The sequence below is a fragment of the Balaenoptera musculus genome, chromosome 1 (genome assembly GCF_009873245.2).
Source record: "Balaenoptera musculus isolate JJ_BM4_2016_0621 chromosome 1, mBalMus1.pri.v3, whole genome shotgun sequence".
Lineage (NCBI taxonomy): Eukaryota > Metazoa > Chordata > Mammalia > Artiodactyla > Balaenopteridae > Balaenoptera > Balaenoptera musculus.
This window is the reverse complement of record NC_045785.1, coordinates 6,342,410-6,368,204: the sequence shown is the minus strand read 5'-3', so window position 1 is coordinate 6,368,204 and position 25,795 is coordinate 6,342,410. Positions and strand designations below refer to the sequence as shown.

General features: G+C 40.1%; 1 protein-coding gene across 6 annotated transcripts in view; it reads left to right on the top strand.

The window, feature by feature from the left end:
* Positions 1-25,795, top strand: part of RERE (arginine-glutamic acid dipeptide repeats) — a 420,307-nt gene that overhangs the window by 185,591 nt on the left and 208,921 nt on the right. For 5 of the 6 annotated variants that reach the window (XM_036846175.1, XM_036846185.1, XM_036846156.1 and 2 more), the window contains exons 3-4: positions 5,894-5,964; positions 14,920-15,045. In XM_036846175.1, coding sequence (XP_036702070.1) covers positions 5,894-5,964; positions 14,920-15,045 — 197 coding nt within the window. The remainder of the gene's footprint in view (positions 1-5,893; positions 5,965-14,919; positions 15,046-25,795) is intronic. The other variant, XM_036846203.1, reaches the window with a different exon arrangement.

Sequence of the window (25,795 nt, the reverse complement as noted above, 5' to 3'; positions counted from 1 at the left end):
AGGTGAGGCGTGGTGACAGGTGTGGCTCTTGTAGAGAGCAGGAAGCAAGATGAGAGGCTCTGATAGAGGCCAGGTGGCGCACGGGGGATTGGGATTCGGGTATCGGGATTTCAGAGTAGTTGCTAGTGTGTGCGTGCGCGCTCACGCACACACACCCTTTTGTGTGTTGGAAATTTGGAAGCATCCATGTTAACTAGCAAGATGCTCGTGGACTTTATTCTGCGGTGTTAGACCAGCTGCCGTTAGCTGATGGAGTAGTTCAGAGTGTCGACGGTGGAGGAACCCTGTGTAAGAGGAAGGGAAAGCCGGAGGGCAGAGCAGTCCCGAGGGTCACCCTCCGTGGCCACTGCTGCGCCACCCAGCTGGATCTCTGGGGAGTTTGTTTGTGAGAAAGGCTTTGTTCACGCGTGCTCTTCATAAGGAAAGGTTTTCTATTGGAAATTGTGTTAGAGTGGCACTGTCATGCTTTGCAGAGGGGCGAGAAGGTATTGGGTTGGCCAAAAAGTAAAGTAAGATGTTATGAAAAACGCAAACAAACTTTTTGGCCAACCCAATTATTTCAAAGATTAATAGGCAGAAATACATTCACGGAGAAAGAAATTCTTTCCCGGGACAGAGCCCGTGGCTGAGCGTCGTCCGCCGCTTGCTTGGTTGGTGGGCAGAGTCGGGGTCCACTGTGCTTGTGAGGAGGCTTTCAGGAAGGATGCTGACAGGCTCTTGGTATTTCAGGATGACAGACTGCCTGATGCTTCAGGCTGTGGTTTTTACCCTTGAGAGGACCCTGCTCTTGCTCTGTTTACATAAGGCTGCTGATTTGCTGAGGGCTGAAAAAGCAGAGAGGGCTTTCTTTGCCTCCAGAATCTGCCTTTGCGTTTTGGCTGACTTCCTTCTCTAGCGTAGCAAATGCTCTGTTGTTTGCAGATGGCACAAGAGATTCTTGGACACAAGGCTATGTTGAGGTTGTGAGAGACAGCCAGAATCGCCCTGTTCAATATCATTGCCCACATCGTGAACACAGGATTTGAGGTCACTTATAATCGTGTGATCCATTTCCAGGCAGAGGCTACATGTTAGGAAATAAATCTTAACCTAGACCCATGGTTTCATTTGCAGACACCCCTGGTAAAGAAAAAAATTTGTTATCCTGGGTTGTTTGGAATCATTGATATTGATGGTAGTAGCCTCACTCATTTTTTCTGGCCCATTTTGGGCTTGCTGATTTTAAGATTTAAAAAATATATATTTGCCTTGCAACAGCCGTTAGCTCAATCTGGTAAATATGCATTTTCATATGGGTAATTTTGAAAATGCGCATTATGCACTTAATGGGTCGCATCGGCTTTGCTCAGTTCTTTCAGAACTGCTAGCTTGCTTTCTTTTTTAAAGGCTCTTTTTCTTTTTTTCAAAAAAAGGTATCTGCAGTACTTGTGTTGGCCATGGGGAATTTTCAGGTTGAGGATCAATATCCAACTGACTGAAACCAATTTTATAGCCAGCTTCAGACAATCCGTGCTCCCATAAGTTGCATGAAAAATTGTTGGCAAATCATTTTGGCTTTAAAAGATTGCTGGGCGTATATCCCAAGTGAGTTTTTTTTTTTTTTAAATGATTTTTTTAAAAATTGGGGTATAGTTGCTTTATAGTGTTGTATTTGTTTCTGCTGTACAACAAAGTGAATCAGCTGTATGTATACATATGTCCTCTCCCTCTTGGACCTCCCTCCCCCCCTCCCCCCCATCTCCCCCATCCCCCCCATCTAGGTCACCACAGAGCACCGAGCTGAGCTCCCGGGTTCGGGCCAGCTCTCTGTTTGACACATGGTAGCGTATATATGTTAACCCTAATCTCCCCATTCGCCCCCGCCCCCGCGTCCTGTCCACACGTCCGTCCTCTATGTCTGCGTCTCTATTCCTGCCCTGCAGATAGGTTCACCTGTACCATTTTTCTGGATCCCACATATATGCGTTAATATACGTTATTTGTTTTTCTCTTTCTGACTTACTTCACTCTGTACGACAGACTCTAGGTCCATCCACGTCTCCACAAATGACCCAGTTTTGTTCCTTTTTATATTGACTTATGTTTTCATCATTCCCTTCCCAGATAAAACACTTTATTTTTGTGCTAACTGTAAACATCTATGTAAAGTTATTTTCTTAAATAGCTGCTTAATTAATAAGACGAGGGAAATATTTCTGAGTTATATGGCCTTATTTAACCTTATTTTGAAAATCATTATGAGCAATAATAAGTAGACTTTTGTGTGTGTGTGAGACTTAAATTCCAAATTGTTTTTAGGATGTATTCTCTTTTAGTTAGATCCCCCTATTTTTTATGGGAGGGTTAAAAAGAAAAGTTTGACTCTACAATAATTTTTCATGCTTTCATTTTTTAAATGATTTAGAAAAATCAAGTCAAAACAATGTATTTTCCCCTATTCCTATGGCAAGTTTGACCTGTGAAAAATTTTAATTCATGTCAAGAATTTTAATAACCTCTGATCTTGGTCATTGTGTGTTTTATGACCATATTTATGTAAAATAAACTCTAAGTGTTGTCACTTAATTTTGAAGATAATTTTGAAGATAAGTTCAGTCAGACCGTTTCACATGTGAGTTTCAAAATGCTGATAGAGATCACTTGATGCAGTGACCTGCTTTACATATTACTAGCCTTGTACATTGGAATCTCATATCTGGATTTATAGCTTTGGATCAATTTGGGTTGCCACGATAACTTTTTAAACAGAAAGAGGTGACTTTTTATCTAGTAATAAGGCATTGATAGGTAAACGTGGTAATTCCATGTGTTAGGCTTGTGGATCTGCTCTCTCCCACTACCTTGTCCCTCACGGCAGCGCTCCTCAGGCCAGGGCTGCAGGGCGGCCTCCAGTGAGACCACGGCGAAGCGTTTCGGCAAAGGGATATCAGTAGTTGTCCTTGACATCCCAGCGTATTCCTTTCCTTTCTCCTCTAACAGATATACGTTCAGGTATATTTAGAGATAATCATTTTCCTGAATGTAAATTTGTAGTTGAGAAATGGAAGAATATAGATTCTCTCTTCTATTCTGGAAAGCTTTTTAATATATAAGTTAATAGCTACTTTATGTTTTTACTTTATGTAAGAGAGTTTATAGTAATAATGATTCTGTTGATTATGAAAAAAGAATATAAAGCTTTTCTTTGTGTAAAAAGAATAAAGTTATTCATAATCCTCACTATCTAACCATCTGTCATTGATTTCAGTTCTGTCTAGTCTTACCAACACCAGTGTCAGACATTAGTCCTTGGCGGGGGGTGAATGCAGAAATGAGTAAGTTTGGTTTCTTTGAGCTCAAAATTGATAGTGAAGTAGACAGTGCAGACCATCTGACTGCCAAATAACTGACCACACAGGGGATGTACGTTGTCAACTTTATATAAAGGAAAGGAAATTTTACATCAAGGAGAGGAGATGTTGTTGTTTCTTTACAGAGGAGTCGTGAGAATTTACTGGAGGCAACTCATTATAAGGTTGCAGGTGCTTTGTAAGAATAAAGGAATAAAGAAGGTTTGGTATGGATGGGGTACGGGAGTTGGTGTTTCTTTAAGGCAGTGCAGCCTAGGGGAGAGCGAGATGTAATGTGGGATCAGGCCATCGAATACAGCAAGTTTTTTTTGTCACGTGAGCTTTAAGAAAGTGGAGATGATTAGTTAGGAAGGGACCTGTTAGTTTTGAAGTCAGTGAATAGTAGCTAGGTATGACAGTGCCACATTATGAGATACAGAAAATACTTCCTTCTGTAGGAGGTGATAGGAAGAAGAGGGCATATGGGCTGTGATTTGTGTTCAGGTGAGATGAGTAAACAGTGGATATCTAGAGATGTGAAATGCTGGTAGTGGGTACAACAAGGATTGGAACACAGAAATTAAGAACCTTGGGTTGTCCCCACACTGTGCAAGTCGGAACTACAGTTTTTATTTAGGGAATGCGTTTCTTCAGTTTTTACTTGAATAGCAAGTTAGGCTTAGGTAGAGAACTCTCTACCACAGTGGGAAGAGATCTCTTCTTTGTCCCTTAAGGTGATTAGCATGGTAAGTGGATGTTGCCTGAATGTTGAACAGAGTTTTTTTCCCAGCATCCTGGACTTTGGAACAAGATAGAAAGCTCAGTCAGCAGTTCATTCCTGAGCTGCTGATTTATATGGATTCAGAGATCGAATTGCTGTTGTTGAGCCTACATCTGAGTAGAGAAATCTGTTGGGAAATTCTGGATGCCTAAATGATTGGCTTTCAGATTTCTTCTTTTTCTGTAATGACTTTGGGCTACAAGAATCCTGATGTCGGGCTTCCCTGCTGGCGCAGTGGTTGAGAATCTGCCTGCCAATGCAAGGGACACGGGTTCGAGCCCTGGTCTGGGAAGATCCCACATGCCGCGGAGCGATTAGGCCCGTGACCCACAATTGCTGAGCCTGCGCGTCTGGAGCCTGTGCTTCGCAACAGGAGAGGCCGCGATAGTGAGAGGCCCGCGCACCGCGATGAAGAGTGGCCCCCGCCTGCCACAACTAGAGAAAGCCCTCGCACAGAAACGAAGACCAAACACAGCCATAAATAAATAAATAAATAAATAAATAAATTTAAAAAAAAAAAAAAGAAAAAGAATCCTGATGTCCTTCAGGAAGTTTCTTGGAAGGAAGTGGCCTTTAGTCTTCTTCGTGTCTTTCTTCCTGTTCTGCCTCTTAGTGGGTCTGCTGGCCCCTGTGGTGGGACTAGAATTTCCACTGGATCGAGGGCTCCAAACCTCTGCACCTTTGCTTTTTGCCGGGGAGGGTGTTGTTAACATGTGTGAAATGAAGAAGTAGAGGAACCTGCCTGTGTTCTCAAGCATCTGGAGTTATTCTAAGACACGTTTGTTGTGAAGGGTCATGAGGAAGGATAAAACACATGGCATTTTAAACGTGGGCATTATGGTCACTCTCCCTAGAAAATTTGATTGACTGCAGATGCCTTTACTTCTGAGTAAATAATGCCTAGATTTTCCTGTCCTGAGCTTTATGATGATCTTCGGTTGTAGTGTGGAGAGTTTTTACATTCCTTTATAGTCACTGCTTCCCTTAAAATCATTGCTTCTTTAAAAAAAAAAAAATGTGTCTTAACTGGTCATTTTAAAAAAATAACCTTTAGACTCCAGCTGTTGAGAGCATCAAAAATAATTACCCAGCCACCGCCATGTCAAATGTAATTTAAGAAAGTGCTCTTCTTCCCTGAGGAAAATCTAATTTGGTTTACTTCATTCCATCTCTGATTGGCTGCCTTGGTTTTCTTTACTATTAGAAAATATGTTCAGGTTAAAATTTAATAGAAAGTTATCCATAAGATACTAGATTGGTTTTCTTTTTCTTCATGTGGGTGAAAAGGTCGTTGTAATAGCATGTTCAAGCTAGTCTTCTTTACATATTTCACTTATTTCCTCACAAAATATTTATTAAAAATAAAGCAGCACTTGGCAAAGCTGTTTCTCTTTGTGAAGACGGGGAGCATCTATCTGAGTAAGATATTCAGGATTTTGTCTTGGTGTGTAACCTTGAGCAAGTAATTCCCTTTATCGAAGTTTCTCCATCTGACTATGGATAATCCCATGGGATTCCCACTCCCCCTTCTTCAGGGATGCTGGAAACAGTAATTGAGGCTTTATCAAGTTATTTAAATTATCAGAAAGTGGTCAAAAAAACCCGAGAGCTGTTTTCCTTTAGCTTAAAATTATTTGTCATTTAATATCACCTTTAAAAATTTATTTTCTATAAAAAGGCATGTGCTTTGTCATTTATTTATTTATGCAGTGGCTTTATGGGCCCTGTCTTTGATCCATTAACGGTAAATGCCATTGTTTTAAATTTTCTTTTTCTTTTAAAGACTGTGTGTATATCGAGAGTCGGAGGCCAAACACACCGTATTTCATCTGTAGCATCCAAGACTTCAAACTGGTAAGCATCTTTTCATGTGCTGTTGATTCTACTCTGTACCTTCTCTTTTCCCAGTTCCACTGGCTGTCTCTTTTGATTGCTTCTCTATCGTATGGACTTGGTAACCAGTTCACCTCTGAGTGCTGACTGCCTGGTGACTGCAGCACTCAAATAAGGCAGTAATCAGCTTTATAACACTAAGTGTAAACAAATGTTTCTGAAGTTTTTATTCATTTAGTAGCTGTGTTCTGACAGCAATTTCAGAGATTCCCTTGAGCTCCTGTAGTAGTTCATTTTTTCTCAGCCATTGTGAAGAACCTGACGTAAAATAAATTTTGGATTTGATGGTGAGTTGGGGGGAAAAAAGAGAATATAAATGGGCCAGAGATGATTATTTTCTGTGGTGATTGTAATTTACTTAGGTATTTTAAGCAAATATGGAGTGTATCTTGAACCTTTTCTGGGGTCTCCCGTGGTGGAAGTCGGGGAAGGAAGTTTGGCTTGGGGATGATATAGCTACAGTACTTTCTCATTAAAAACCTTTCACAGGTACTTAAGTGCCAATATTGCCCAGTATGAAATCTCTTGTTTTTAGACCACTGGTTCTCACACTTGGGGCTTTGGATCCCCTGATATCTGTAGAGATTTTGCAGAGGTCTGTAAATAAGCATTCTCAGTCTTAAGTAAATTAAATAAATATACTCCACACATGTCTGTACAACTGCTTTTCAAATGTATTAATATGCTGCTGTGATTTTTAAAATTAACTTACTTAATGACAGTACATAGTTAAGAATCACTTTATTATGTATTTTCCTCAAGCAGTTGTTATGTGAAGTGCTATCGAAGTAGTGTCATTTGGGGAATCTTTTGAAACATTTAGATGTTAAGAAAGGATCCTGTACAGTAAGTCGCCTACATACGAACGAGTTCTGTTCCGAGAGTGTGTTCCTAAGTCCAACAGAGTTAGCCTAGGTACCCAGCTAACACAATTGGCTATATACCGCTGCTTTTACGCTTGCTTGCAGACATCCTGGGCTTGAAATAAAGATACTGTACTACTGTATACTGTACTGTACAGTAAAGTACACAAAAGCACAACCACTTGTAGAGGATGCACGCACATGACAGTGTACACCAGACACATGCACTAACTTATGTGATTGCACATGTGAATGCACGTTTGCATCTTTGAAAGGTCGCAACTTGAAGGTTCGTATGTAGGGGACTTTTTGTACTTGAAGGTTATGAACCACTGTGTACATTCTTAGGTCTGGAGAAATCCTGATTCTTTAGCTTTGTAGAGATATGTGTCAGTATCTGTGAAAGCCATTATTTCCAAAATGCTTTGTAACTTTTGATAATACTTGTGCTCTGACATACATTGTATGTGATATTTCAGCCTAAAGAAAAGTAATGTAGTCTGAACTCTGCATCTCCTTAGTTTTTTTTTAATGCATTTTAAATGACTCCAAATGTCCAATTAGTATATGCGATTGAGTTAGTTAAAAAGTTGCATGCCATTTATTTTTCTTTGTTCAAAAGTTATCATGTAAGTAATAACATGCTTTTTGCTACTTTAAAAGAAAGTGAAATGGGCCATTTACTGCTAAGATTTCTTTATTCTTGGTAGGCTGCTTTTACCTTCTAGTTTTACAAGGTGGCCTTGCGGTTTAATCTTGTAAAGCACGTGCTTTCTGCTCAGATTTTATGTCAACATGAGGTTTTACCATGTTTTAGAGGTCTTTGCTATTTATTATATGTTGCCTTCCAGAGATTTTTTTTCCGCAGTTGCTGCACTGACATCTGCAGCTCTGGGCGGTGGCCTTGTTTCCCGGAGAGTTTCCTGTTGCTCGTGGTGCTGCTGCTGCTCTTTCCCTGCTCATTGTCTTTGTGCGGGGTCTTTACCAGATGCAGTACCACTGCGCCATGGAAAAGATACAGCTGTGAAAGAAAACTGCAGAGATTTTCCTTTTACCTATTAGCGTCTGAGCCCCTTTTGTACAGTTTTTCCACGTTAGCAGGTGCCTTCGTGTTTGAATGGCGTCTCTTATGAAATGCTGATTACAATGTGATAGTTGCTGTTCGGGGCAGAGGTTCCTGCTGAGCTACAGTAATTGCTCAGGGTATTAACAGCAATAAAAGCTGAAACTTCTGTCATCAGGATTGGTCTAGTACAGCACATTAAAGCTGTCTGCAGAAACAGCATGGGAAGTGGGGTGCTATAGGTTTAGGTGCCTTTTTCTAAGTCACATATTGCTATGTCAGATGTTTTTGTTTGAGTTCTGTATTCAGCACGTATTCACAGTTTTTGTGTAAGAATAACAGGGATGTTGAAGAAATATTTGTTCCTGGAAGGAATGTGTTTATTGTCTGGATACCCACTTTCTTTCCTTGTTTCTCAATACTACTTATAAAAAGATAACCTAATAGATAAGAATAATCATAGACGTCTTTTCCTTCAGCTTAACCTATAAGGGGAAAAGATGAACAGAAGGAAATGTTCTTTGTTTCTTTGCAAGATTTCAAAAAGAAGAAATTGGAGTTGGTTTTGCCCACAGCAAATACCATGCATGGCAAGTGGAACAGTGGAAAACAAAAACCCAATAGCTTTGACATGTTGTTGATTAATTATGTATTTTATCTTTTTATGGTTTGAGGTTTAACTGAGAGATGGATTTCTTTGTTTATACCATAAATTAGAATCAGTCCTTTTAGCATGGTGAGTTTGGAGAACAAGATGTGTTTGGGGACTGTCAGAGGCACTGGGTGAACACCCTTTGTAGGGCAGGAAGCTGGGAGAAGCAGAGGGTTGGAGCAGCTGTGCAGAGAGAGAGAGAGAGAGAGAGAGAGAGCGAGAGCGAGAGCACGAGCGCTCTCCCTGAGTCCTGCTGTATTGGTGCTTCTTCCCGTTGGAGTCTTAGATTATCCTTATTGTCTCTTCTGAGTAGAGGGCTCTTTTCTTGGGCCAGCTTGAGCAGATCTCTAGTAACCATAACTGAAAGAGCCTGCTATCACATCTGCATATGCTGTGCTCCCATAGCTTTTCTAGGTCACTGTGTTTGCTTTAGGGTTTTGTGTTCCCGAATGAGTCACTGTCATCACGGAGCAATATATCCCAGAGTGCAGTTAGGAGCGTTTTGGGTTATCACCAGTGCCTTCGACAGGCATTTGTTGAAAGCCTACTTTGTGTTCTTTGTTGAGCGCAGCACCATAAGGGGGGACTGAAGAATCTTAAGATATAGTTCCTTCCCTCAGTGATCTTAGGTTGTGATTGGACAGACAGTGGCTGTGGTGTTACTGGATGTCAGCCCTCTTTGGGGAACGCTGAATAGGACTGATGTGGAGGAAGCCATTCACGTAATGTCCTAAGAGAAAGATTCCTTACTTGTACTAAAAAACAGTAAGGTTCCATTTTTATAGAAGTCCAGGCCTTAGCATAATAGAATTAATTTGCTATCTAGAAATAATCATGGATTCTGAGAATGCTTAACAAGGAGATTATTGAGATTAGTGGTTTCCATTCAGCATAACACCAAGGATCCTTGCTCCTTGTCTGGCTCTAATAGTGGTGCTTCGTACCTAATTCTTCATTCACAGATAAGTAGTTGAAGCCATTCCTCTAATACTCTGCATGGGAATTCTGTGTGGATTCCTAATGAGTTTCTATTGTTTGTTAAATAGAAAAAATATGTTTGTTTCCTTGAGTTATATAATTATCAATTCTTTAGCTGTTACATGAAATGAATTTTCAGGTCAGATAGGTAAATTATTACAAATATTATTTTGAGCAGATACCATTGATTCATTTTTGCTACTGTTTGGCCTATTAAAATGTAATTGTCTTTAAAATTAAACCTGAGATTCCTTAGAGTTGGGGATATGTCTTTGGTGATGGTAGGCTATCTCCAGTTGACTTTTTAGGGCTCAGTGTGTTGTCACTGCCCTGCACCGATGCATGTGCTCTTGTGTCGTTTCTGTCCCTAACAGCATACATTCTTAGTGCTGACTTTGAACGTGGAGTAGTGAAGGGCGCCTGCCACTTGTTACCTTGGTGAAGGCACATCTCCATTGCTGCTGTGAGTGGGGGGCCGAGCTCGTTAAGGTGCAGCGCCATGTACACCTCTTGTTTCACAGTCGAATGTGAGCAGCTGGGGGAGGAACATTTGGAGTTTCCTTCCAGTTCCTGGTCTGTACCTGTAACCCTACGCAAAGGCTGGTCACCGCAGCGCAGCAATCAGGGGCTTCAGCTTAGGTTCCACTTACCGTTGAAATTGCCCTCTCTCCACCAAATTGAGTTTCTCACAAGTGTATTAAAAGCAAGAAGCTGCTTTTCCTTCTTTGAAATGAAAACTTACTGAGAATAAGTAATCATATCTTCTCGGTTTTTTTTGTTAGAGACCTTTACATAGATAGTGCTGGGAGATAAGGGAGGTTTCGTTAACATGCACTCTTGTGTACATACGTGTGTACACACAATGAGTTAATTATCATTTATGTATTATACACCACAGTTATTTAATCCCAGCTTGGTTGATGTGACCAGTCAGCACAGAATGTATGGTGTATGGGCATTCAGGAAATGGGCATTCTTTTAATATTAGGTCAGCCTTGTATTGAAAACTTTTGGGGGTTGGGGGCAGGAAATCTGCATTAATTTGAACATGGCTAATTCAGAATTTTAGATGTGATTCTGGGACTGAGTTGGGGGATGGTAGAGTGCATGGGTTGGGAGCTGGACTTTGACATCAGCTGATCTGTTCCATCAGTTGCTATCTTCCATGACCTTGGGCAAGACACTAAACCCTCCTAACCTTGCTGTACTTACCTATGAAGTTGGGATATAAGCACCTACCTTGCAGATGGGTTGTTTTTAGATTAAAAGATCAAGCCTACAAAGTGGACAGTGCAGTGCCTGGGCCATGGGATGATCGTGACGTTGACATTTAGTTGGCACTCTAGGCTTAAGCTTTGTAAGGACAGATACCACCACGTCTGTTTTATTCATTGATGTATGCATTGCCCATATAAGATCCATACTAAATATTTACTGAATATTGAATGAAGTTACATTTCAGTGGAAAAAATTGACTGGATGACGTTTTCAAAAATCTTTAGTAGTAGTTTGATACAGTCCATGCATTAACTACAAATTAACCTTCCATTTATTAAACAGACCAAAGAGATCTGCTTCTTTACCTTTAGTTAGCCTGCAATGTGTAGTATTTTATATATTTAAATAATAAAATTCTAAAAATACTTTAAACCTCAGTTTTAATTTTCTTCAGGAAGTTTATGTGAGTGTAGCCAAAGTCATAACATTTTTTAGGCATTATTCTGTTTCGAATTTTCTACGTCACTGACTTTTAGCAAAGATAAATGAGGGCTTATTTAGTCTATATGTAAACATCCAGAGAAGGCCAGCTGATATGAAAAATGCCATAGGATGTGATGATTTGTTTCTGTGTGAAACAGTAGTTGTTTCCTCTTTTGGTTTTTTATAGTCCCTCAAGTTAGGCCTGCAGAATTGAGTCTATTTGTAGTTTCTTTTTCTCTTTACCCTCTTTGTTCATTCCCTGTAAAAAGGTCAGTACCACTTGGTTACAGCTTTGTGACTTGAGTGTAGTGTTGGATAATGAAGTGAAGACTTTGAAGTTTGTTATCAAGTGTTTTCAGTTTATAGAGCGAGGAGTTACATCTTACTTAGATAGTGGAAAGTACAGCAGAGACAGTTCTTTAAAAAGAGTTGTTCCTTTTTGTTAGTTTAATTGTTCTCACCTGTCAGCAGTGGGTGCATCCGTGGGACGGTGGTCTTATACAGTGATTTCTAGGTCAAGAAAAAGTTGGAAAAAAGAAGGAAATTTTGCCATTTGCAACAACATGAATGGACTTGGAGGGTACTTTGCTAAGTGAAGTAAGTCAGACAGAGAAAGACAAGCACTGTATGATATCACTTTAGTGTGGAATCTAAAAAATACAACAAACTAGTGACTATAATTTAAAAAAAAAACAGACTTACAGATATAGAGAACAAATTAGTGTATCAGTGGGGAGAGGGAAGAGGGGAGGGGCAAGATAGGGGTAGGGGATTAAGAGGTACCAACTCTTATGTGTAAAATAAGGTACAAGGATATATTGTACAACACGGAATATACTGAATATTCTATAATAACTGTAAATGGACTATAATCTTTAAAACCTGTGAATCACTATATTGTATACCCATATCTTATATAATATTGTACGTTGTATATACTGCAATTTTTAAAAAAAAGTAAAAAAAAGGGGAAAAGGTTTGATTACTGATTTGGTGCTAGAGTATTCTTCTAAAGGCCACGCCTTCCCCTAGCCCCGCCTTCTTTGTTTAAAATAAAGGTCATGGTTGCTTAGTTGCTATCGATAAGCATTGTGATAAACTATAACAGGGTATTGAGCTTCCTCCATGCTGTGTTTGGAGTAACCCACCAATAATACATATATGTGCAAGGATTAGATGTCCTTTTCATGTTGGAATTTGAAGTTTATAATTTTAAGAGTGGGATGCTATCGCTTAGCCCTGAGTTTGATGGGCATAGTCAGATGCCGCGTTGTTGGGTATCTGCTGTGCCTGCCTCCCACCTCCACCCCAATTATAGGACAGTCATGTTGAAAGTTATTTTGAATCACCACAGCCTCTTCGCATGATACGAGTGTCAATTTATAAGTGGAAGGAAGTGGTGACACAAGTGAAAATCAAAGCAAGGCTTTGGGAATAAGTAATCTCAGAACATCTCACTGGTTCCATTTACTTAGCTTCTCAGTGGTCTTTTCACTCATGACTGACAGTCATTGTACGCCACGTGGTATTTAAAGTTTTAATGGTTCACGATTACTGTGAAGTTGGGTAATTCATTTTCTCCTAATTTATTTGGATTTTAAGACTCTAAGAAATCACTTAAAAAGTTTAATTATATTTACTTCCATAAACTATTTATCTAAAAATGTTATTTTAATAGTAAACCTGTTCTCTGTATGTAAAATTTTTTCAATGCAGGAAACTCTAGGTATTCTGATTTTTTAAAAAAGGAACTTAAGAAAGTTTGAGACAATCTGATACTTGCAGAGAGCTACTGTGCAAGAATACTGGTAAAATCTTGTCATTCCAACTCTATTTCTTAGAACTGGAAATTGGAAATTTGTGTATATGTGGTTGTTTGTGTTAAGGACCAACTCAAAATTATAGAAGAAAAAATCCATTAGAAGAAACGAAAGAAAATTAGGGCAACTGAGATTACTGTCAGCGTTTTCTGATTCATAAGTAAGAATAATGAAATGCTTTGAAATGATGCCTTTTTTTCATGTTTAAAATGTTTTAATAATTACTTGAACTTTTGCACATTAAGTAATGCCAACGTGCTTAGAAATGCTTCGCCAAGTGTCTTTCTGTTTAAAACCCTTGATTTGAATGAATAAGGATTTGAGTGGTCTGATTAACTCCTAGTGCAAGAGATTAACCACAGGTTCATTTTTATTTGATGCTTATATTAAAAGATCTTGAGTATACTGTACATTCTAGTGCACAGTTGAATCTTTGATCAGAAATTTGCAGTGCTGGTATGGGGAGGTGGGAGGTGTGTGGTGGAGAAGGCTATGGCTACTAACACTTGCTGTCCATGCAGGTCACGTATATTTACTGTCCGTGGGGGCAGTGGGAGTGAGAGACTGGCCGCACAGAAAGCATATATCGTGTGGGAGCCCGGGATGCTCTAGAGGGTCATCTGTAGAGAAAGAAAAGATCAGAAAAGAAAAGCATCATGATAAAGACATGCCCAAGATTAGCTCTTTTTCTTGGGATTTGTCTTTTTTGTTTTCAAAGAGACATAAAAAAAAAAGTAGTTGATGGAGCATATTAAAATCTTGGACCATAGGAAGCTGTTAGAGAGTGATTCTTAGCTTTTCGAAATGAATTATATGTATCAGGACTCCCTAAAAATGATTTAATATGAAAAGTTTGCTTATCTGTAATTTAAAAACCATCTTAAGAACAGAAATTCACATAAGTATTTGGATTTTATGGGGTTTTTAGTTCATTAAAAACAACATGAAATTGGATTGGTTAGGTTTTTGGAAATGTTACGTACTCCCTAGGGTTTTTGAAAAGGGACATATTCAGAGGATCATCTGAAGTATCTTTTTTGATACTTATCAGGACTGTGCTGGCTTTCAGAAGTTGCTCTCTAATCTTTTGCTGGTTTTAAATGTTTTAAAAGTTTCTTTAAAAAAAAAAAAAAAGACATACGGCACATACCAAACCGGTTTTGCCCCTAAAAGAAATAATGTCCTTCTTGAACTTTATGCTCCAGCCTGTTTGTTATATTTACCTTGTGAGTAAATTAAAGCTTGTTTGAATGGTGTCTTCTTTTTCCTCTGGTGTTAAGCCTTTGTATTTTACCTTATCTTTAGCTTTACAAAATTAAACTAGGACTTTGAGAAAATGGTAGGATCTTTCTTTGAGGCCCCCTGCCCCCAGTACCTTGAGCATCTCCTTCTGAAGTACATGTCCTATGCCTCTGGCATCTCTCCTTAGAAACTCTTCTGAAAGCTCAGTTTGTCCACTGGTGGTTTATTTTATAGTCGTGTTTATCTGACAGCATTGCATTTTTGTTTTTATTATAAGCAAAGCATGCCACTGTCACAGTGCTTTGACACTGTGTCACATCTTAACTCGGTTATTTTGAGGGGCACACACCATACCGCTTTATGACAGGCCCACACTGAGAGTGTGGAGCCAGAGGGTCGTATGTTCACGCTGGAGAAAGGAAGCAGCTCTGACTGATGTGCGGAGTTTAACTTTAGTGACAGAACAGATTCGCTGAGACTTCAGAGGCCACCTGCTAAAGGATTTGTGCAGCTGCCTGCTTGTGTGCTGAGTGCCCCTAGTAACCAGGGTATGAGAGGACATTGGGCCTGTTAACTTAAAACTTTTTTCTCTTTTAGGTCCACAACTCCCAGGCCTGTTGCAGATCTCCACCTCCTGCTTTGTGCGACCCCCCAGCATGCTCTCTGCCGGTGGCAGCACAGCCGCCACAGCATCTTTCTGAAGCCGGGAGAGGGCCTGTAGGGGTAAGGAGAATCCCGTTTTTAAAAGCTATCAATATTTTATATCCCACAGGGTATAAAATAGGAATATCACCTCCCTCCCCAGAGCCCCTTTAAAAATGTGCTGTATCGTATGTGTTCTTAAAGGAGTAACAAGTACACGCACAGAGGAAGCAAAATACGGGACTTGCCTTACCCCTCTAGGACGGTTCCAGAAGTTAGGGGGCTTGGTGGTGGAGGGGATGTTGGCACCAGCAGAGAGCATGCTGGGCCGCTGCAAGGAGCAGGAGCTGGCAATCAGCAGCGAGTATGGATGTTGGCGACTGAAATGGGGGAAAAAGGGGGTAAGTCTGAGTCCGCGTGTGGAATACGCCTTTCCCCAGGATCACCGGGACTTGTGGCCCGTGAGTCTAAACTGTTTGGGGTGCTGCCCTCTCGGGTGACCTTCGGTAGAGTATCGCTCAGAGGTAGCTGGGCTTTTCTGCAGGGCCGGATACAGAATAAACGTTTTGAAAGGCTTGGGTTGGGGGGTAGATGGAGTGCTCTCGGCTGTACCCCGGCAAATCCTCTGTTACCTGGTGATGATGTGGGGCGTTACGTGAGGTGAAGCAGGATGCAGTGTCTTTAGCGCTTTGTCCCCTGGAGCACAGGGCCTGGTGTTAGTGATCCACGAGGGTTACTTTTGTGCCGTGTGCCTCACCTTTTCTGGAAGCTCGGTGTACACACCTGTCTTCATTTTCCATCCTTCATGAGGATTTAATGCCAAAGTTTTCTGAAAGACAGGTGTTTATTGTTCTGATTGACTGCTGTTAGTCACTACAGAAGGTTAAGACCTGTCTTTCCCTTGTTTTACCTAATCTGACCCTGGGGCTCAAACTCATGCTTGATTAGGAAATAACACAAGAGAATAGCCGTTGCACATGCATGCACAGATCAAGATACTGGCAGTATATGTAACGACTTGTTCACTTGCCGTGTAGAATATTAGTATCTTGAGACTAGGAAAAGAGAGCGCTCCCGATGGCCTGGAGCAGCGCTTGGGAACGTTTCGGGAAGGTACCTCGGTATTGAGGAGCTGGGTGTGTTTCGGGTACACCAGTAACACGTGGGCAGGCGGAGTGGGGGAGCTCTCCAGGTGTACGTGTCAGCATGTCCCTGTGAGCAGCGTAGGCAGTGAGCCTGGTGAAGCTGGGAGTTGTGAGAAGACGCCGCAGGACGTCAAAGAAGAGCACAGGTTAGTGGGTCCTGGGAGGCAGAGGTGGGGATACAAAATGGGGCCGGATCATAGAGGGTCTGAAAGGTTAGACAAGGCGATATTTTATGTTCTAGGCCGAAGAGAGCCTTTGCAGGCTTTTTTATTCCAGGCAGGCCGATCTGCAGATGACTGCTTAAGAAGATTCATTGGGTAGAGTGTGGAGTGGGGAAAGACTGTAAAAGTTCCAATTAGGTGGCTAGGACTGTCATCCATGCATAAAATAAAGAGGACCAAGACAATGGAGATGGGACATTAATAATTGTAATAAAATCAAGAATAAGTGTCACACCATTTTCATGTTTAGATAGTTGCCACTGTAATTTATGAAGAATTAGACCAGAGAAAAAGGTTCACATGATGGAAGCCTTGGAAGTCTTGATATAATAGCCATTCACAATGGAAGATAAAACCAAACGTAGTGGATAAAAATCTAATTTTAATCCCTGGAGAGATATTGACATCTTAAGGGACAAATTAGCAGAGTCCCAACTGGACTGCATACTTCAAAAAAAGCTTCAGCCTTTACCAGTTACCATCGTGTGTGTGTGTGTGTGTGTGAGAGAGAGAGAGAGAAATGGTTTTTATCTTTCAGGCCAATATTATCTTTATTCTCTAATCAGTGTCAGTGTCATTGTTAGACTGTTTCATTTACTGCAATACCCACTAACCAGGATTTGCTGAATGGATTTAAAGTTTTGCCCATAATTGATATGTAGTAAACTTTTTATATTAGCATTAGTGATGACTAGTATTTTTTTTTTTTAAGCAGTAAAAATATTGTGTCCACTAGGGATTTAAGTAAGTTCATGATGGGTTTAAATAAGTTTATGATAGGTTCTCCAACCTGCATACCATCATGTGTAGGTTGGAGAAGATTCTGTAGTACGATGACAAATCTTCTTTCAGTCAGGATGATGCTGCATAAAGCTAACGTATTGATTGTTCTTTAACAATGCTGCGTGCTGCCAAAGTCATTTGAGCTGGATCTGAATTGGATCCAGTTGGCAAAGCTCCCCTCCATGTGTGGAGCGCTCATAAATCCTGCAGGCACACACATCTAATACAGTGTAATGAGAGAGCTACTGGGAGAAAAAATTGATTACAGGGTTGCAGACAATATCATTAACGTTTCCTGCCGTGATACACCAGATGTCTTCCCTAATAGACTGTTTTTGTTAATTTAGTTTTTATAGGATAGCATTGATTGCATCATAATTCAATCAACTTTCTTTGCATATTCAGGTATATGTGATCTCTGTTTCTATACAAATGATGGCATCAACTCATAAGACTTAATTTTATTAATTTTTTATCTGTTCATTTTAAAAGTATTTGTGCTAGAAGGGCAACATTTTTACTTGTTCCCGAGAATCTGTTAGCTTCGATGTCTTCTAGCAAAAATTACTGATTTACTGGTAGTTGGTGGGAGGGAGGTGAGAAGGCAAAGAAAACATTGCCCAGACCCTCCCCAGACTGGACAGAGATCATCCTGCACCCCCAGCTGTTCCCAGTATCAGGGGGTTTAATTGGCGTGACAGAGGCTCTGTCCAAAGCAGAGAAGGTGCAGCCATTTAAAGGGGATTTAAAATGCACATTCATTTCCACTGTCATGAGTGTGGCTCTGCGGGCTGGAGTGCTTGTTGGGTGCACCCATCCTCTCCTCACTAAAAAATCAGTACTCCTCACTTGGGTATTTAGTTATTTAGCATTTTTATTTTTCAGTCGTATCTTTTTGTGTGTTTAAGACCTCTGTGGAGTGGCTAACATATATAAATAAGACAACATTGCAGTAGTGGGTCGAGCTATTTTATTTAAGTCATTAAAAAAGAATGTTCATAGCAGCTTTATTCACAATAGAAAAATACTGGAAAGAGCCCAAATGTTCTTTGGTGAATGATTGAACCAAGTCATTATTTTTTTAACGACTGGTTTTGTTTTTGGGGCATTGTCCTTTAGAGAACAATTTTTTCTCTTGATGAGTTGCTGTGTAACATAGGATGCGTTAATCAACCTTTCTAACCCTTAGTTTTCTCACCTCTAAAATGGGCACATTACTACTGTTTACCTCAAAAGGTTGTTACAAAGGTGAATGAAGTAATCCATTAGATTGCTTAGCATGATGCAGGCATGTAATAAGCCTGCCTTAAGCATTATCTCTTATCACAGTGGGTTTTGTCGTACAGACTCAGGTTTAAGTAATTTATTAGTTTTCTGGACATTCTTAATCTGAAGCCCATAGGCCCCTAGGTGGTCTCCTTGAGTTTAAGAGCGTCTATGAACCTTCTGAAATCGCTTGCAAAGTCTTACACGTACGTGCATTTTCCTGGAGAGAATATATACTTTTCAATCATGGATGATAATCAGTAGATTCCTAAAATGTTGAAAAAACTTTAAAAATTAAGTTAAAAACTGCTATTCTCTAAAGCCTCTTGAGGTGGGTCACTTAAAACCTCAAATCAGGAAAGTAACCATTAAAATTATATAAATATTTTAAAAATTTCTTTAATTGAGGCTATTTTCCAAGTAGAGGCTATAATTAAAACCCTGAAAAAACAAACACACACCCCTCAAATCAGCTAGCTGTTAAGGAAGTAAACTAACGTGGAACATTTACTTTGTGCCTAGGCACACTGCTACTGTTTTCACGTAGCTTAACCCGTTTGATCTCCACAACAATCTGTGATATTTATTTCATTTTGTACGTGAGAAAACTTGAGTTTTGCGTTCGTATAAAATCTTGCCTTTGTATAAAAATCTGGCAGGACTGAGGTTTAACTCAGGAACTCACCTGGCCATGTGTAATCTTGGTTGTGCCCCTGCCTGACTTTGTACTGCCCGGGTGACCCCTGCCTCGATGCCCCTTTGCCTTCACTTTACTAGTGAGTTCCTCAGCTGACGTGCTTGCTGCTCATTCACTTGGAAGAGTAGAAGGCTTCTGCCACTGAGAGTTTTACAGGCTGGCCTTTCCTCTGGATAGATGGACGGTGGTGTTAACAGCATGGTGTGGGAACCCTTTTAGTATTGGTGAGTTTTGTTTTCCTGTTAGCACTTGTGGTAGTCCTATCTTTACTGTCCTTTTGTTTAAAAAAATGCCTGACCAGCAGACCCCAACGATGAGCTCCCTTTTCACTCAACAGCATCTGTGTACATTTGAAAAATGACCCTTGCAGTCTGTGTGTGTGTTAGTCTGCATTTGTTTCAGATAAAACTGTGCGTGTGAGAAATTGGGCTTTGCATCTCCCTTGGGATAAATCCAGTCCCCTGATCTAGACAGACCTACTTCACCAACACAGAGCAGGAAGCCGGGGTCCAGTGGCTCACCCCAAACCCCTGCTTCATGCGGCGCTGCTTAGGCCCAGGTCTCTTGGGTCTCTGGTTAGTGTTCTTGCCATTGCTCCTTGCTGCCTTCCTTGACCATTGGGTGTCCTTAGAGCCAGCCCATGCAATAACACCATTTACTTCTTTAGAAGCTAAGAATACTTTGCCTAATAATCTAGTTTAAACTTTTTGACTGAATCTCAAGCCACTGTTAAAACAGTATTATTTTTTGCTTACGTAAGGCATTTATCATTTTAAAGTATCATTTCTAACACTGGTACTTCTCATACTTGGGACTTTTGGTACCCTTTAATAATTAAAAGTGAACATTTATTATAAAATGCTGTCTTAAAAGTAAAGTTAATTATATTTCTTACCTGCTTGGTGCTTATAAAGAACTGTCATCTTGTTGCTTCTTTAGCTATGCAGGAGGTTTTGAGGATATCCTGCTTTTTTCAGAGTTTACTGTAGCTTCCCCAACTGCCACTAAGTATGCCAAAAATAACCATTGTCTTTTATATTTGATTGTAGTGAAAGATGTTAAAACCACTGATTTTCAGAAAAATTGCCAGTACAGGTGCTATATTAATTTAGGGATTAATCCATCTACCCTAAATGAAAGATAATTAATAGCTGTTGAATTTTAATGTAGCAAGTTTAAAAAATTATTAAAACACCCAATTGACCAGTATTAGTATTAGCGAGCATATAACCTGCTTCCAGGTGAATTCCTTTCCTTTGGAGAAGTTGTTTTCACAGTCTGCTCTCCCTTAGAAGTTGGATGTCAGCTAATTTGTTCTTAAGGCTATCTTCCATTATATTCATCTGCTCCTTTTTTTTTTTTTTTTTTTTACAGAAGGGACATCAAGCCACATTTTTCAGAACATAGATTTGAATAACCTTATGATTTTAAAAAACTGCCTACTGTTTTAAGCAGTCTTTTTGTTACCATAGATCTGTATGAAACATAATGATTACGTTTAGGTTTTATTGAGCTTTCCCTTCTTTCAGGGATAATGCATCACCCTTCATTACTTACAGGCACTGTTAGGCCCTTCAACTTTGCCTTTTTAGGGCTGTTTCGTACTGTTTGAAAAATACCTAAGCAAATATATGGAGTTCCCAGGCTTTACAAGTTCTCCAGAATCAGTTTTATTAATATAAATTGCCAAAGAAATTTCAGCACATGGAGGCGTAGAGCTTGCAGTTTTGTTTAGCTTAAACTTTGTGTGTTATACCTCCTTTTAGGACCTCATAGTATTTTTAGTGACAGTATCTCTTATAACTATCAAGGCCTTCAATTTTTCTAAGGGCCTGGGGTCAAGATTAAGTAATATACCTAAGGTTAATCGATCCTTTCCAGAGTCTAGAAATTGTTATGCCTAATGCCTGGAAGTTGGCATTTTCTGTTTTTATCTTTGATCTCCTGTTATACAGTTAGATCGAATGTCAGGTACTTGTCATTTTTTCCCTTTCTTTTCTTTGTAAATAGACTTTATTTTTTAGAGCAGTTTTAGGATCACAGAAAAAATTGAGTGGAAGGCACAGAGATTTCCCATATACCTCCTACCCCTATACATGAATAGCCTCTGCCATTAGCAAAACCAGAGTGATACATATATTACAGTTGATGAATCTACAGGTCATTATCACATCCTTATCATCCAGAGTGCATAGTTTACATTAGGGTTCACTTTCAGTGTGTTGTACATTCTTTGGGTTTGGACAAGTTTCTAATGCCATGTATCCACTATTAGAGCTCCATACCGAGTAGTTTCACTGCCCTAAAAATCCTCTGTGCTTTGCCTATTCATGCCTCCCTTCCTCCTGACCCCTGGCAACCACTGATCTCTTTGCTCTCTCCATAGTTTTGCCTTTTGCAGAATGTCATATAGTTTGAATCATACAATATGTAACCTTTTCAGATTGGCTTCTTTCACTTAGTAGTATGCACTTAAGATTTCTCCATGTCTTTTAATGGCATAACAGTTGAATAATATTTCATGCTCAATAATATTCCATTGTTTGGATGTACCACAGTTTGTTTATCCTTTCACCCACTGAAAGCTACCTTTGTTCCTCCAGGTTTTAGCAATTATGAATAAAGCTGCTGTAACATCCATTATAGCAGGTTATTGCGTGGACATAAGTTTTTAACTCCTTCGGGAGCCTCATTGCAGGATTGTACGGTAAGAGTGTGTTTAATTTTCTAAGAAACAAAGTGTTTCCCAAAGTTAGCCGTACCAGTCTGCTGCGTTCCCACCAGCAATGAATGAAAAGTTCCTGTTGCTCCACATCCTCACCAACATTTGGTGTTGTCAGTGTTCTGGATTTTGGCCATCCTGTTAGGCTCGTTAGTGGTATTTCACTGTTGTTTGCATTTGCATTTTCCTGGTGACATCCGATGTGGAGTATCTTTTGTTAGGGTCTCTGGCCTATTTTAAAATCAGGCTGTTCATTTTCTTAATGTTGAGCGTTAAGAGCTCTTTGTGTATTTTGCATGACAGTTCTTTATCAGATGTGTCTTTTGCAAATATTTGCTCCTAGTCTGTGGTTTGTCCTTTTCTTTTCTTAACAGTGTCTTTTACAGAGCAGAGGTTTTTCATTTTAACGAATCCAGCTTATCAGTTCGTTCCTTCGTGGATTGTGCCTTTAGTATTGAATCTGAAAAGTGATCTCCAAACCCAAGGCCATTCAGATTTCATTCTGTGTTATCTTCTTCCAGGGTTTTATAGTTTTGCATTTTACATTTAGGTCTGTGATCCATTTTGAGTTGATTTTTGTGTCTAGGTTCTTTTTTTTTTGTGGGCAGGGGGGGAGGGCGTGTGGGTATCCAGTTGTTTCAGCACCATTTGTTGAAAAAATTATCTTTTCTCTATTGCATTGCCTTTGCTCCTTTGTCAGTTGACTCTATTTATGTGGGTCTGTTTCTGGGCTCGCTAATCTATTCCATTGCTCTGAACTGAATGTAAAATGCAGACATCTTGACTGTTTACTCCTAAATACTTAGGTGTGTATTTTGTAAGAACAAGGACATTCATTTATATAGCCATTATATAGTTATCAAAATCAGGAGGTTTAACAGCACTACAATACTAATCGAATCTATAGACATCCACATTTTGTCACATATCCCAATAATGCCCTCTGTAGCAATTTGTTTTTCTGGCCTATTATCCAAACCAGCATCACACATCTATTTACCATGTCCCTTTGGTCTCCTTTAATCTGGAACAGTTCCTTAGCCTTTCTTTGTCTTTCACGACATTGACATGTTTTGGAAGAGTGCAGTTCAGTTTTTTTGTAGTTTGCTGCTTCCTAGTTATTAGCTGAAGGTTATGCATTTTAGGCAGGGCTGTTATATTAGTGGTATTGTGTCCTAAGTGCCTTACATTAGAGGACACGGGATACCAATTTGTCACACTGTTGGTGACAGCAACTTGGATCACTTGGATAAGTTACTAACTTTCCCTTTGTAATTAATAAGTAATTGGTAGGGGGAAACTTTGAGGACATGTAAATATCCTGTTTGTCATCAAATTTTCACCCACTAATATTAGCACCTATTTTATTTTTTGCCTGAATCACTGTGGTGATTGTGGAATGCACTTCTTTTTCTTTTTCCCCTCAAACTCTGTCTTTGAGAAATAGATCAGAATTCACCTACCATTAACTCGAAGGTGGGATTTTTGAGTCAAGTGGAAGAAAGAAAGGAAGGGAGGGAGGGAGGGAGGGAAAGAAGGAAGGGAAGGAGGGAGGGAGGCAGGGAGGGAGGGAGGGAGGCAGGGAGAGAGAGGCGGGTGAGGAGGAAGCCCTCAGAACATTTGAGCCCTCAGGGTGTTTTTCATTTTTAGCGACACAAGGACTTAATGAATTTTCATTATTTTTGTAGAAAGAGGAAAAACCTGTAATGGTGTTTTGTTTCATTTTATTTTTACGCTCCAGAGGAGAGGAAAGCTGCTTAGAAGTAATAGATCATGGATGTGGTTAAAAAAAATACACATTTTTACTGCTGAAATAATGGTGTTGGTTTGATTCATGTTGGCACCATTTATTAGTGATCAAGTTACTTCATCTCTCTGCACCTCAGTTTCCTCACTTTTAAAGGCAGAATATTACTTCAGTAGTTCTGGAGTGAAGCCCAGGAATGCACAGTTTTTCCGAGCACTCCCCGGGATATCTTATGGGCAGCCAGCTTTAGCACATGGAAGTCTGCCACCAGTGACTGTGTTATAGTTGCAGATCCGATCCTGTCCTTTGCAGGATGTAGAGTTCTTTTAGTGCAGTTCCAGGACCTCTTATGTTTCTTAAACCTCAGTATTTTATGCCCTTAAAAAATTTGTTTTTGTGGTTCTCCCATTTTACTTAATTTCCTACCTTCCCCAACACACAAATTAGGTATAATCTGCATGTTTAAATCCCTAATATAGCGTTCAGAGACAATTTATAAATAAATTCAAACCAAACTACAAAACCAATAAAACTCTTAACTACCAATATTAATTTGATAGAGTGGGTGATGATGTTTTGATGAAATGAAATAGTCAACTTGTGACGTAAATTTGTTACTGATTGCTTATGGCCCAGATTATTGGGGGCCAGGGGCTGGTGTATAATGTGTTTAGATTACTGGGTTCCTTGTGGTGACTCAGTTCTCTCGATTTCATTTTTGTTATTATCACTGAGAAACCTCTCTAAGTGTAGCTACCATGTTGTGACTTTGCCCTTACCTGGCACCACTGTGGCATATTGGGTTTATCTTGTTTATGTACTAGCTTGTGATAATTATAGTAGTACTACTTAGTTTTTGATTGTATGTAAACATTCAGAGTCAAAATCATGTAGCTTGAAACTCTTAATGAAATTATGAAATAGGTAATCCAGAAAATGAGTCTGTTAAAAAATTTAAGATATGCATTGAAATGAAAATAAAAGTTAGCCCTCTCCTGCTCCCACCTCCCCATCTCTTGCTCCTCTCTGAGAGAGACAGTTAGCCAGCATCCCTGACATCATGCATGGCTGCTTTGTACATACATTGCCCCTTGGTATCTGTGGGGGACTGGTTCCAGGACCTGCCTCAGACGCCAACATCCGTGGATGCTCATGTCCCGTGGCCAGCCCTCCGTATCCACTGATTCCACATCTTCAGACACAGTGGGCTGACTGTGTATCTGTTGAAAAAGCCCCATGTATAAGTGGATCCACACAGTTCAATGCAGTTCACACCCGTGTTGTTCAGGAGTCAACTGCATAATCTGTCGTTTTGGCAATGTTAAATCGAGGGGCTGTTGGGACTTCCCTGGCGGTCCAGTTGGTAGAACTCAGTGCTTTCACTGCCGAGAGCACGGTTCATTCCCTGGTCGGGGAACTAAGATCCCCGCAAGCCAAGTGGTGCGGCAACCCCCCCCCAGCCCCCCCCCCCCCCAAAAAAAAGAAAATCAAGGGGCTTTGTTTCACTCATCTTTTTGTTTGCAGTGCTCAGAGCAGTTCTTGGCTCCAAGAAGTTGCTTCTTAACCATTGAATTAATAGTTTGCTTCATTTACAAAATAGGAAAAAAGCACATTATTACTGTTCTTTAATCAGATAAAGAGGGACGTTTTAAAAAGGAATACATTAAATGTGACTGAATGGACCATTAACACGAAGTGTAGCGTTTAATACAATCAAGAGAAACATTGGCCAGTGCTAGGCAGGGAAACAGAGGATGCATGCTTGTATTTTTTAGAAGGAAGTGACTGTTGGGTGTCTTTCCACTTTGCCTACTGCTTCTCCTGAAAATGAGAGAGTTGTGGAACCAGGAGAGTATTCCTGGTTATGGTTTTAGCGATTAGATATCAATATATGGCTCAAGTTTAACTTTTCTCCTCACCTGCTCTAATTCTCGTGGGCTTGTGGAATGCATACAGCATACACCTTGTACACACGTGCATCTCAGTTTTTCAGCTAACATAGCATGAGGCTGTTTTATTATGTTTTTTTAAAAAATATTTTTATTTGTTTATTTTTTGGCTGTGTTGGGTCTTTGTTGCTGCACGTGGGCTTTTTCTAGTTGCGGCGAGCGGGGGCTACTCTTCGTTGCGGTGGCTTCTCTTGTTGTGGAGCACAGGCTCTAGGCGTGTTGGCTTCAGTAGTTGTGGCACACGGGCTCAGTAGTTGTGGCTCGTGGGCTCTAGAGCACAGGCTCAGTAGTCGTGGCGCAC